At 47.4% G+C, this 13,819-nt stretch overlaps 1 protein-coding gene across 1 annotated transcript in view; it reads left to right on the top strand.

The window, feature by feature from the left end:
• B3GAT1 (beta-1,3-glucuronyltransferase 1) overlaps positions 1–13,577 on the top strand; it is a 38,654-nt gene extending 25,077 nt beyond the window's left edge. The window contains exons 4-7 of the mRNA XM_009333392.1: positions 897–1,405; positions 4,034–4,330; positions 11,294–11,409; positions 12,667–13,577. Of these exons, the coding sequence (XP_009331667.1) occupies positions 897–1,405; positions 4,034–4,330; positions 11,294–11,380 (893 nt within the window). The 3' untranslated portion in view covers positions 11,381–11,409; positions 12,667–13,577. The remainder of the gene's footprint in view (positions 1–896; positions 1,406–4,033; positions 4,331–11,293; positions 11,410–12,666) is intronic.
• Positions 13,578–13,819: the final 242 nt, after the last annotated feature.

Genomic DNA, 13,819 nt, shown 5'->3' with positions numbered 1-13,819 from the left:
TGGTCTACGGTGGTACAAAAGTGTGAAAGTCACACCCTGGAAAAGTGACAGGTGCATGAACATTTTTTTTCCCTTGAGCTGATCATGAACAAGTCTCTCTTTGCAAGGATTTTATATGTTTGGATCAGTGTATCCTATATATATGCTGCTCATTGTTCACATCCACACTACTGAATGGGCTGCTATGTTCAGAGATTGGTAGGGTCTTTTTGAGGAGAGGTTAGTCAGAGGCAGGTGAAAGTCTCTGCAGGAAAAAACCTGCAATTACAGGCTTTAATTTCTACTCTCCATTTCTGGATTTGAAGTGTGTCTTTCCCCACTTCTCTGTGCCCCATCGCAGGCCTGTCAGGAGAGCAGTAGGGTACTACAGTATCCTGGCCAGACGATGCTGCTGGGGGATCTTCACTGACTCGGTATTTTCCACCAGTTAGTTCCCTGCCTCCCAATCCAGGTGCTCCAGTGCCTGAGTGCAGAGCCATGAGTCGTGTCCCACCGAGCGTGGTGCCCAGAGCACTGGAACTCTTCAGGAATGACGGCTCGTCAATCCATGTTGCTATTTTCTTTACCTAGATCCAATTGCTGTACAAGCCTGTCTCTTCTGGGTGCCTTTCGAAGTTGCTTATTCTGAGCACTCAGCTGCAGCATTGTCCTGGGCTCTCAGGCCTTGTTTGGTGCTGGTTTTCTAACAGCAGGAACTTCTTTTCTCATGTGTGTTTGTCCCTGATTCCTTTATTTATTTGTGTACTTATTTATTAAAGCCTCCATCCGAGCTTGTTTCCTTTCCTCTGAAACCATGAGGGTGACCTGCTATTAGCAAGCAGCCTGCTGGCTCACTCGGGGGGTGTTGCAGGACTGAGTCCATGCGGCTTTTTCTTCTCTCTCATACCCTTGCTCAGATGATGGTGGTGACTCCCGGCGTGATCTCGCTGCAGGCTTGGACTCCAAGGAATACTGCTTGTCGGACCGGGACATTGTGGAGGTGGTGAGGACAGAATATGTTTATACCCGCCCACCCCCGTGGTCAGACACCCTTCCCACCATCCACGTCATTACACCCACCTACAGCCGGCCCGTACAGAAGGCAGAGCTGACGCGCCTGGCCAACACACTCCTGCACGTGCCAAACCTGCACTGGATCCTGGTGGAGGACTCACAGCGGCGCACGCCTCTCATCACCCGGCTGCTGCGGGACACGGGACTGAACTATACCCACCTGAATGTGGAGACACCCCGCAACTACAAGCTGCGGGGAGACATGAGGGATCCCCGCATTCCCCGGGGGACCATGCAGAGGAACCTTGCCCTGAGATGGCTGAGAGAGACCTTTAACAAAAATAACAGCCAGCCTGGGATTGTTTACTTTGCCGATGATGATAACACCTACAGCCTGGAGCTCTTTGAGGAGGTAAGACCCTGCTGGGGGGCTCCCAACTGGCTGAACACAGCGGATTAGCACGTGGGGTATAAAAGATGCTGTGTACTGAGCCGAGGAGATGCTGTGTACATCCTCTCCTGAGCTCTGGATCAGTCTTGTCTGTATAGTGGTCCCACTGCAGCTGTCCTGAAGTTTTCTCTGGGGCTTGGTTACTGCGCTGCAAAATGTGTGTTTCCCGGTGTCAAAGGCATCCTGTGCAAAGTAACGGGAACCCCAGTTTATCCTGTGGCATGTGGTCAGGAGGCAGATAGTTTGTACTGTAAAGGAAGCTAATGAGGAGCTGCCTTCCCCTATGGGGAGCCTTGTTAGGGTTGGAACATTGCCTGCTGCCCGACATGCCTGTGCAGAAGCACGTGCCTAGCAGAAGAGACCTTGGCCATCCTCCTTCCATGCCCCACTGTGGAGGAGATTTCCAACTGGTTCCTGATCTGATGTTATCCGCTTTTCTTCTCCATCACCCCTATGTATTGCACTTGGCTGTCTGTTAATTCATGTTTGTTCTTGTTTGAGGAGTCCATGGGGTTTCTCTTCCTTGCTTGCTGTTTGCATTTGTTTGCTCTCATCCCAGAGTGTCCACTGGTTAAATTCTGTAGCTGTCAAGAAGCTGGTGCCTGCTCTGCACAGATCCCCAGCTGAGGTAGCAGTGCCCTTTCAGAGTTATGCCTGAATGGTGTCAGCACTCATAGGCTTGCAGGACATCTTGTTCAGAGATGCTCTATGTGGTTGTCTCTGGGTTGCCGCACACGCAAGGAGCATGCGTTTGTCAGTGCTTGCTTCTCCTCCCAGAAAAGCGGAGCCCTTCGCGCGCTGCCTTGGAGAGGGCTGTCTCTCTGCTGGGAGATGTGTGCAGCACTCCCCTCTGGAGCTCTTCCTCTTGCAGCATCAGGGGACGGATGGTCTCTCATGCTGTTGTAAGTAGACGATGGGGCTGAGATCTTAGCCTGGAAGTTTGCAGCTCCAGGAACTGTGATGGCAGGCTGAATTTCAGCATGTCCTGACAGTCTTGTCGGGCTTGAGTAGGGGAAGGTTCCCACGTGCTTTCCCACCTTTGCTGTTTGTTCCACTCCTACTGGGGCTCTAAATGAACTCCTGAGCCTTTCCCTGTCTGCAGGTATGCAATGGTCTCACAGTGCCAGGTACACTGTACCTCACCTGGCTTCCAGCTCAGAAATTACTTGTTCCCTTGCTTTCCTGAGGCCGAGCTCTTGCAGCAAGGGACAAGAAAGGAGGATTGCCTCCTTCCCCACCAGTTGCCAGTTTTCATACCAGGGATCTCCTATTTATTTGCTCCATACATGCTCCCTTTCCCCTCCCTGATGGCTTTCACTTTAGCTTGGATAGCCACAGGAATATACACGCTTTTAAAGCTGAAAGCAAATTCAGACTGAATGTCTTTCTTCCACAGTCCCCTTTGAGGCTGGCTCTGGCAGCATCCTGAGACAGACACCACACATTAATAAAGCAGAAAGGGTTCCTTCCTTCACCTATGTGCTTTGCTCTTAGAGGCTTCTCCTCTCTGATCTGTAGCTGCAGTTAAGGTCACATGGAGCCAATGAAATGTGCTGTGAAATGCAGAAGACACACACTATTGTTCCCTGTGGACAGGGGCTGCTGTTAGCATGTGTATAATGCAGAAGGGCAAGTGCCAGAGCTCTTCTGGTCTCGTTTGCAGTAATTAGCAGTGATGAGATTAGCTCTGGGAGATCCCTGATCTAAGAGACCGGGCTGAGAGCAGAACGCGAGGCCGAGCCTGCCAGCAGAGCAGGACAGGGCTCTGGGAGGGTGAGCGGGCAGACTGGCATTCAAATCATCTGCATTGACAAGTGCAGGCATCTGAAGTGTCCCCTGATGGCTCCTATCTATTTCTGTTGACTCTACAGGGAGTAGAGGCATCCAGTGTTGCAGTGTTGTTCCGCTGGGTAGCAGGAGCAGCTACAAAGCACCGTCCTGCGCGCTGGGAGTTTCTGGAGAGGCTGCGCTTCTCAGCTGTCCCTGAGGTTGTGGGCTACAGCTGCAGTGCCTCACTCTAAAGATGCTTTTAGCCTTACTGTGGCTCATAGGTTGAGATTGCAGCTCAAACTCCTTAGCTTTCAGAGAAAGCACCTTTCTTCCTAGATAGGCCATTCCTGCATTTCCAGGTGGCCTTGGACAAGGTGCTTCCCTCCTCTGTGTCCTGGTTTCCCCAGCTGTCCATGTGGAGGACTGATGCCCCACAGCTCTAAAGGCCTTTGGACAAAAAAACACTCTGAATCTCAGTTATATTTATTATTGGCAGCTTTGTTTTTAGTGCTGAACTCATGCTTGGTTCCATGGCTATCCATTACTATTGCTATTGTTAGTTGCCACTTTCCAAAGCATTTTGCTTCTCCAGAGCCAGGGTGTTCATCCTTGTACAGGTGAGTAATGAGCTCTGTGGCCACAGAGGGTGCCTGGGAACCTAACCCAGGCCCTTAGCTCTAGGGTTTGTGCTGAAGCTCAGGGGCATGCGTCTCCTGCAGGACAGTGAGCAAGGTGGGGTGCTGGTTTGTGTATTGGAAGTTGCATGCAGCTGATCCTTCTGTGTGCATCCACCATACCCTTCTCTTTCCTTGCCTCCAGATGCGCAGCACCAGAAAAGTGTCAGTGTGGCCAGTAGCCTTCGTCGGTGGCTTGCGCTATGAGTCACCCAAAGTGAACGCTGCAGGGAAGGTCTATGGCTGGAAAACTGTGTTTGACCCCCATCGCCCCTTTGCTATAGACATGGCGGGGTTTGCTGTGAACCTCAGACTGATTCTCCAGCGATCTCAGGCTTACTTCAAACTGCGAGGAGTGAAGGGAGGCTACCAAGAGAGCAGTCTGCTCCGGGAACTAGTGACCTTGAATGACCTTGAGCCGAAAGCTGCCAATTGCACTAAGGTATGGTCTCTTTCTCATACGTGGGCTGTAAGGATCCAGAGGTAGGAGAAAACCCATTCAGCCCCATCATTCAGTTACTTGTCCTCTGCATTTGAAGAGAGCACACCCCCGTTGCAAGGGAGCTGGGAACGGGCGATTATGTATTCAAATGTGTAGAAGGCAGTTATCTTTTTTGGTTGCAGGCTGCTAGCGGTTGCCATAGGCCTTGAAATATGGAGTCTTCTCTCCCCTCTAACTGTTCCTCTTTCTTATATTACCTCTAGAAAATATTATTTTCAAGATGGGCTTATCTGTGGCCTTGCTAATCCCCTGGGGCAGGGCACTCCATAGGTGAAATGTATGTCAGTTGCTTTATGTAAATTCCTGAGGGGAGCTTTCGAGTACTGGTACTCCTGTGATAAGCCAGCATCATATGAGATTTGGCCCTCTGGAACCCATCCGAACTGTAACCCAGGAGTACCAGCCATGGTGTTTCCTGGCTGCAGGGAAAGACTGTTCACACAATCGCTGCCTTATTGCAAAGTTGCCTTCTCCCTCTTGACATCTATGCAATATCGCTGTAGTTGTCCACAATAACCTGGATCTTTCTGTGCCGGAGATGTGTAGAAATGTTTTAATGCCTGGGATATTGCTCTGAGCCCTAGGAGGCTTCCATAAAGCTTCAGTTGGGGGGGGGATTTTACTGCTGTCAAATACTACTAATTATTTGACTGTACACATTGTCTAGGAGCCACCAGGTCATGGAGCAGGACCCCTCCGTGCTAAATAACACAGAAACTCAGAACACAATGACGGTTCTTGCCCTAAAGACTTCCCAGTCTAAGATGAGAAACAACAGATGGATATCTATCTGGAATGACAGGGGAACGTGCGAGATACAATGAGACAATGTTGGTTAGTGTGACAGGCATCAATCATAGCACATCAGCAATGGAGGTGCTGTCAAGTGCTTTTGAAAGCTTTGTGAGTGCGTCCACTGAGCACCGCAGGTGTGGAGGGGGTCCCTCTGAGATTACAGTCCCCTGTGTAGCACTCTCATGCCTTTGTCTGTAATAGGCACCAGCCAGTCTGATTTAGGGAGTCTTTATTGCTTAATTATCCCAGGAGGATTATTCTTTTTTTGCAAATAAGCTGTTACTGCCAAAAGACCCAGTGTTGGATCCAGGTCTCCATCCCTTTTTGGGATAGGAAAAAATTTTGAATCATACCTTTTGTCTCTGCTTTCCATCTGCACTGCTCCACAGCCCCCAGCTGCGGAAAAAACAGGGAACTCAATGTTTAGCAGCGCTCAGGCAAGGTGTCCAGGAATAAGGAAGAGGAGCTGAGGGGGAGGAGCAACTTTGTTTATTATCTGATACCTGCTGTGCCTCATTTTTTAAATCTACATGTCTGTGGTTATGGCTGTCCAGCACCGGAATAAATAACACAGATGGTCTCCCAAGGGTGGGAAAAGAGATTGGATTAAAATTAGTTCTCTGTTCTTGGGCACTGCGTGCCCTGCTAGCTAACAAGAAAGCACTGGCTGCAAATTAGTGTGTTTCCAACAGGCCAAGGGAGATGCACGGGTTGCTTTTAGTCTGGTGTACAGAAGATTAGGGGTGTTTATGCCATGGCCAGTTATGCAATCTTTGGTATATTGTCCCTGCTGTAAATAACTATTGGAAAGAAGCTGTGTTAAAAGGCTGGGGATAGGAAATGACGATTGTGGAGGAACACATGGAGGAAGGAGAGGAAGGAAAAGGTTGTTTCCAGGCAGGAGGAAAAAAATGATGCTGTCAGACAGGCTGCCGTGTCAGTGTTGTCACACAAGAGCTGCAGGTCAGAGGTGGAGAGGAAGCAGGAATTGCTGGCCAGGATTTGAAGCAGACTGCATTTCTTTTTTTGGCTAGGCTGTGGGGATCTTACAAGGGTCCTTGTTGTGAACTGAATGCTGTCTGCTCCTGGCAAACTCTGAGTGCAGCTTTGCAGGTTGAGCTTTGCCTTTCTGCTTTTAGCTGATGCCAGCAGCCTCCATTTCCCAATTGCTGTTTTGCTCACCCGTTTGACGAGGAGGAGAGTCCAGACAAGCAGCAGAGAAGGACAAAAGTAGGCTATGGTTTGGGGTCCTCTTGGCCCGAGATCAAAGCACAGACTTCTTTCTCATTGTGCTAGTGTGCTCCCAGCAGTTGTCATGGTTTGCTTCTGTTAAGCATAACCATACTCCTGCTTTGCAGTGAGATTTACATTAAAAATTATGATGTGCTCAGATACAGTCGTTAAGGAGGGATCAGAGAAGTATGTAAGATAAGCATAGACATCTGTTCTCCAAAAGTACTGCCTTCCCTGTGTGCAGTGCTGGTATTTGTAATATTTATCAGAATTCAGCCCACAAATGCACACTCCTGTAAAAGGCTTAAGCTTTGGCCAAAGACATATATCCTGCTTATTTTCTTTGATTTGGGAACTGCCCAAAATGAAGGAGAGAATTAAGGAAGTCAATGTTAATTGCTGAGGAGAAAGGAGAGAGTTATCCCTCCTTATCAGGAGGGAAGGGTAGGTTTATACTGGAGTTGTAAGGAAACAAGGCTTTGCAAGCGTGCTACGTATTTCTGTGTTCTGCTGCTTCTGTATTTCCCCACACACACCCCCAAAGCAAGCCATACTCTCTTCAGTCCACTGACACAGGATAGAAGTCTGAGATTCTGTATTCCCATAAGGTTGATGTAACTGGGACATATTCTGCTCCCCATTTTCTATTAACACCTGAGGAAACATGCTGCAGTGTGCTCAATCGGGGAGCCCTTAAAGGAGAGAGACTTTGAGTGGCCCCAGCTATTGAAAAAGCTGCAGCTCGGGCTGGCACAAGAGGACAGAGCACAAAACACAAGGTCATTGGAAATGAGGCTGCTTCTGGAGCCGCTTATTTCGCCAGGGAGGTAGGCATAGGTATGTTTTGTTGGGTGAGACAGGCTTTTGTGCACTTGGGTGGTCTCGGTAGCAATTCACTGGGATTGAAGTGGTGGCTAAAAGTAGTAATTCCTCCTCTCTCCTTATCTCTTGGCTGAGTCAGATCTGAGATTTAATCTGTGGGTTAGCAGCTCAGTGTTTACGTGGATATTGTGAAAGGGAATCGGCTGGCAGCTTTGCGCTGGACCAGGAATGGCTCTCTCTGAGCCTTAAGAGGCAGGGTGGGTGCATGTGGGCACTGTTAAATGCCGCAGCCGGTATAACCAGTTGCTGTCAGACACAGGCTAGAGAACAGAGAGCAAAGAGAGCTCTCCCGGCAGTACCTGAACCACACACCAACACTGTGGCTACTGTGGGTCTTGGAACTAGCTCTGGGAGGGGAATAACTCCTTGTGCATATGGAGGAGACCAAGCCTTTGGGCCCAGCAGCAGCCAGGAAATTGCACAGCAAGAGGAGACCAGAGCCGGCTGCTTCGTGATGTCACAGATCTAAAATAGCTAAAACTGGCTCAGAATGGGCAGAAGAGAGGGTAAACGTCAGCCTAAGGCAAGAAGGCTTGAAAAGGAGTACTTCGCTTCCTCCTGATTTTATTCTGTGGTGCTACATACAGCAGGCAGGGGAATCGGCTTCACGAGCTCTTTGTTTTCTTTGCCTTTCAGTGGCTGAGCAGCAGGGTACGGATGGAGCAGATCTGTCCTCTTTTCGGTTAGATTGTTCCTGAGACTGGGCTCCTCTTTTCGTGTGTGTTTGTGACCAGTGGTTTGCGGTGAGCGTTCTGTGTCCTGGCTGCTATGTGACAGCACTTTGTTGGTTAAGCTTCACACGCACACCAGTGAAGACACCAGTGCTCGAGCTGTTGATTTTTACGACAGACACGCAGAACTTGGAGGGTTCTTTTGGCCTTGTCTTGTCCTGATTAGTCACCAGAACTGCTCTGCCAATGCCATCCCCTGTACCACAGCTGAAAGCTGTGATTTACATCAGAGTAGTTTGGGTTTTGCAGCACTGTCTGCCTGCACTGCTCCACGGTGGACCTTCAGATCTGTGCTGCAGCTGCAATAGCTTAAATCAGACCGCTGTAACCCTTTCTTCTCTTGTGGTCTTGTATGTTTTGCCTATAATACCCATCACAAAGCACAAATCTTCAAGTTGGTGTAATTGCACAGTTGAAGATTACTGTTTGAACTCTGGCTTATTTGATAGCAGTGGCCACAATTCTCTCGACATATGAGAAAAGCAAGAGAATGGAGAAGCAATCTTTATTTTTTATACCCATGGATGTGCTCTTGGGAGAAGAGGGCCTCCACAATGCCTAAGAAAGCGTGCAGAAATTTGGTTTAGCACAAGCTGAGAGGAAGCAAATCTGTTGTTTCAGCTTGGTGTCTCTTTTTCTTCACATTCTATAGTCTCCATTTCAAATAACAATTACTGAAACCCTCCACAGAGGGTCTGCGTGCTTGAAATCCTGTGACCCCCTCAAATTGGAGGTGGACTTGCCCGTTTGCTTTTTAATTTCCTGTTAGAAGGCAATGAAGAAGGCTGCTACGGAGATGAATCCTTGTAATCTCTTAGATCTGTTTTGAGTCCTCTGATTCTGAATGGCAAAGCTGTAAATGATTGGAAGCATTTTGCAGTAGTAGAGATTTTTAAAGGGGACTCCTCAGGTGAGCTGTATGAAACCACTGTTCAGGGGAAGTCAGATACTTGGTCCCCCTCACTGTTTACTCCCTTGCAAGCTGTACTTTTTGCACAAGCCAGAGCTTCCCTGAGGCATAAAACAAACACACTGCTTGTGGAAAAAATCAAGCAATTGGCTGAGAGGAAAAGCAGGTGTTTCTGTACTAAACAGTGATCTCCCTCCCACATTAAAGAACACAGCATGAAAAATGGTAGAAGCTGCTGTATCAAGCCTCAAACTCTGAAAATTGGTCCATTTTAGTTAATTTAATATAACTGTCTTTTTTGGCACTTGGCTTTAATAATGCAAAAGTGGGATCCAGTTTAAAGAGAAGCTAATAATGTGTAGTTGTGGTCTTCTGTTTATGGAGTATGTGGTTAGAGCTGTTTAAGTGTGAGTCCCGTTCCTGGCAGAGTGCAGCCCTTGGCCATCAGCAGGGTTGAGTGTTTATGTGTCAGAAGTGGAGGGAGCTCTTACCTGCCTCCGCTGGAAAGGAGACTCGGCTACAAGATTTTTCTAGCACCTGGACTGCATTAAGGTTTATCCATTCTGTTTGTTGGATGAGGAGCCCGTAGGTGATGCTTGCATAGCACTGAGAGCCACTTGTACAGACCTGTTTGGTTTTGCCTTTTTATAGGAAAGTTAACGCAGTAATTGCAGCAGCGTTGCTGCAGTGGGTGAGCAGGACTATAATAAAGGCTAATTTTGATGAGCAGGCTCTGAAGTGGTTGTGGGGGAGCGATGAAATGGTTTTTTGGACCGACTCCAGGCAGCAGTTGGTCTCTACTGCCTTATTATTAGCAGGCAAGATTTAAGCCCCACACAGGAGGTGACTGCTCACATCAGAGACAAATTTGGTTAAACAGCTTCTTGGGAAGGTGGGGGTGCTCCTGTTTAACCAGAAGGGTTTGAAAAGTGCTTTCTTCATCCTTTAGAAACAGAACGTGCCCTCGTTTTTCAGAAAAGCAGGGACTGGGTATGAAATGGTTTGCAGATGCTTGGATTAAATGTGCAGAGTATTGTCATAGCAACAAGAGGGAAACCCCCGCAAAGTAGGAAATACCAGTGTGAACAGGTGAAGGGAAGTAGGAAACTGTAGCTCTGAAGCGTTAAAGCTGCTCCCAGCAATCCAGGTTCTAGGAGCAAAGCAATAAGTATAATTGAGTCTAGTGAAGGGAGAGTATTTTAAACAGCTTCCAGAACTGTCTGTGCCAGCAGTATAGCACAGCTAGTAGAAACTATTTACCTATAATACTCCCCCCTGCCTCCAAAAATGTTAGACCACCTCTTCAATTTATATTTTTTCCAGTACTCCTCCACAGATGTTGATCTTTAAACTTTGCTGCTAAGACTGAGGGAAGCTTTTACTAGAAGCTTCAGTTCTGTTTTAAGCAAGTTGGAGAGGGGCTTTAAAGGGATGCAATGTATTGTACCTGGTGCAGAATAGTGGATGGCAGTGTGGGGCCAGCATTTCAAAGGAAATATGTATGGGGCTTTTGAGGTGATACGGTAGACTCTTGCTGGGTTATGAAAGGGCTGTGTACAGCCCAGAGCAGGTGGGAGGAAGGGAGTGTTCTGTAACTAGTTCCTGCATCTTGCAGCTCTGAGACAGCAGAGGTTGCAACAGAGAGCCGGAGCAGCAGCAAGTACTTCTCAGATCAGTGTCACTCTCACATCTTTTTAAGGTCTTAGAAGAATTTAAAAGTTGAAATGAAGTGATAGTGAGGTTAGAGAGCAGACTAATGTCTTCCCTCCAATAATGGATTTTCAGAGATGCACTGAAAAATCCATTTTAATACTTCACACAACCAAAGGCAATGGTGACGACTGAAGCAGCTGGTGATACTCAGTATAACTGCCTCTTCCCTCTAATGCACGAGTCACAATGTGACCTGAAGTGGCAAGAATTTGCATTTCCACTCTGAGCCTAGCAAATAACTCCACACTGGCCAAGGATGTAGTAACATGATAACCAAGAACCAGAGTAAGGAACTTGGTCTATGGGGAAACATGCATGTGATTCTCTGGTTATGAAGGAACTGCCTTACATCATTGAAAAGGTTGATGAGCCTTTCGAGGAAGATGGTTGATAACTACATGGAAGGAGCAGGTTAATGTCCCAAGACAGTACACTGTAAAATGGGTAATTTCTGTGCGCTGTGCATTTTGGATAGCAGTAGGCCTGCCTAAATGAAGTTTTATGCAAACCTTCTTTCAGCTGTGAATGCACCATTAGGCTCCAGGGTAGATGGTTAAATTGCACTATTGATTTAATGTGCAAGAATATTTGTTAGTGCAGTGAAGAGATGCAGCTAATGACTGCTGTTGGCTTCTTCAGATTTTAGTCTGGCACACGAGGACAGAAAAGCCTGTGCTGGTGAATGAGGGGAAGAAAGGATTCACAGATCCCAATGTGGAAATCTGACTGCATGGCTGAGCGGAGACCAACACCTGGTAAGAGTTCACATTTTTGAACAGTAATGAGAAGCAACAGTAAAAAAGGAAAATACTAGACAATGACAGGAAAAAGACAAGAGCTCTTTTAAATCTGCTTTTTAATTTCCATTTTTCACATCTCTGACGTTCCCTTACTGCAAAACTTCTTGAGACCGTTAGTTAATCTCTCTTTTTTTATCTTTAAGACAAGCTGCTAAAGGGGAAATACCTGGTGAGAGGTTGGGGGGCAGAAGAGAAATCCAGGGAGTGAGACTTTAGGCAGAAGTTACATTGTTAAAAAAACAAACCCGTGTCTAAACAGGAAGATTGCCTTATTAACTGCACTGAAATAGCTAAAGCACAAGGCTGAAGGCTGTGGCTTCATCCACCTGCAAACACCTGAGGAAAGCTAAGGCAATATCAGTGAAAGCATTTTTAAGTCAGGCAGAAGCTTTCACTGAGGGAAGAGTTTAATTTATATCCACATCAGAGCCACACAAAGTCAGTGACAAGTAAGGGAGGGTGTGGATTAAACCCCACATGAGGTATTTGTTTACCTAAGGTGAGCACGTAGTGTCGTCTTCTGTGGAACACGCACATTGACGGCTGACTTCCTGCTCATTTGTTCATGCCCTGGCTTCTCACCTTTAATTACCTGAGCATCCTGGTGCGTTTAGTCTTCCGTATTTCTAGAGTGCACTCTGCAGTTGGTTTGCTAGACTGAAGGATGGGCTATTTGCTTGTATCTGCATCCAGACTATGTTGCTGCTCTTCATCATTATGGGGAAAAAAATCACATTATGGGGGAAAAAAAGTCACAACTCCCTTTAACTGGAGTGTAGAACCAGGCCTGGAGGGGAGAGAAGGTTGCTGCTTGTTCTCTTTTCCTCCCGAATAGAGAGAAGTAAAAGCAGCAAAGGGGTAGATTTGCTCAGCAGCAGTGTATTTTTAACAGTAATGAGCTCTCTTATAGCACATTCCCTCAGGCTAACTGGATGGAGCCCTGCCTGCTGCAGTGGCCTGCCTTTGCGGCCCATTGGCAGGACAGCAGAGGAAAGCCTGCACTGCATATTATCTGTGCTATATATAGCAGCTTTGCAGAGAGGCCATAGCTCTTCAGTGCTGTCACAACTGCTTTTCACCAACACCCAGTTGCCTAGCAGCAATACTCACCAGACCTGCAATCTGAGATGGGTTTGGGGATAGTTCCAAGGGGTGGCAGCTAACTGCAGCGAGGCAAAAGGGTAATATACACGCTGGTTGTGTCTCTTGCAGAAGATTTCTTCATGCACAGCCTGCAAGGTTCCTCTCCACAGCATACAGCCAGCCAGACGTGCAGTAGCCAGGACCTCTGCTGACTTCCAAGAGTTTTAGCGTACTGAAAACAAGCAACACTGCATACATAAACTACCCGGATTCCCCTGCCCTTCCTCCTGGACTCTGAGCAGAACCAGACACTCTGGAGGTGGAGAAAAAGCACAGAAAATACAGGACTGACATCAACTTTAGTACAAGACCAGCTGCCTCGTGAGATGCTCGGTTTGGGAGAAGTGCATGCAGGGCATGATGCACTGAAGACACGGCCCAGCTGGAACAGTAGTCTAGACTGAGGGGGCTGTTTTACAGGACCTGAAAGCAAGGGTGAGAATGCCCACAGGAGTGTGTTGGCCCCTGATGACTTGTTTTTCCTGAGACACACGTACCTTGTGGCTATGTGTGCAACAGCCTAAGCAGCTCTCTGTTCATGGAGGGGACAGCTGCCTTCTGAGATGGCACCTTAGCCCTTAATTTTAAACCTACTTTAATCAGTGTTTATTACGCTGCACAAGACAGGAAGGTTTTGGGGGAGGGGGAGAAGCAAGGCAGGTTAGAACAAACCCATTAAGTATCTCTGTTCTCTTTGTATTCCCTCTCCTTTCCCTTCATTAGTTTCATGGTTTGGAGGGCACCCTGACATACCTCTGTATTCCTGGATGGAGTTATGTTTACAGCATGTGGTTCTCTATTCATCCATGCTAAAATAATTGGAAGTGGGTTTTAATGAGATTGTTGTGGCCGTACACCATACTACTTCATCCAGGCTCAGATCTTGGTTCTGTTTAGCTCTAATTTGGTTCATGTGAGCATTAGGTGTGGGATTCTCTGAAGGGTGCTCCTACATAAAGCCAAATTTCCACTCTTAAAAAATAAAGTTAACTCCTTAAAACTAGGGATTGAATGATAAAAGCTGGTTTTAGTGCATTTACCATTCTACTGGAACGTATCCTTCAGCCCTAGCCCCTTTTTCAGGGCCATGCCATACTACTGCAGAGCTACTGGCGTGAAAAGCCACGCTGGAGCAGTTCAAGAGTTAACTTCTGATGGATAGAGCAGCACCCTTGTAAAGGGCATCCTGTGCTTAGTGCTCTGTTTCTTCAGCACCTGGCTT

The sequence above is a fragment of the Pygoscelis adeliae genome, unplaced genomic scaffold (assembly GCF_000699105.1).
Source record: "Pygoscelis adeliae isolate BGI_AS28 unplaced genomic scaffold, ASM69910v1 Scaffold151, whole genome shotgun sequence".
Classification (NCBI taxonomy): domain Eukaryota; kingdom Metazoa; phylum Chordata; class Aves; order Sphenisciformes; family Spheniscidae; genus Pygoscelis; species Pygoscelis adeliae.
This window is presented reverse-complemented; position numbering and strand designations above follow the sequence as displayed.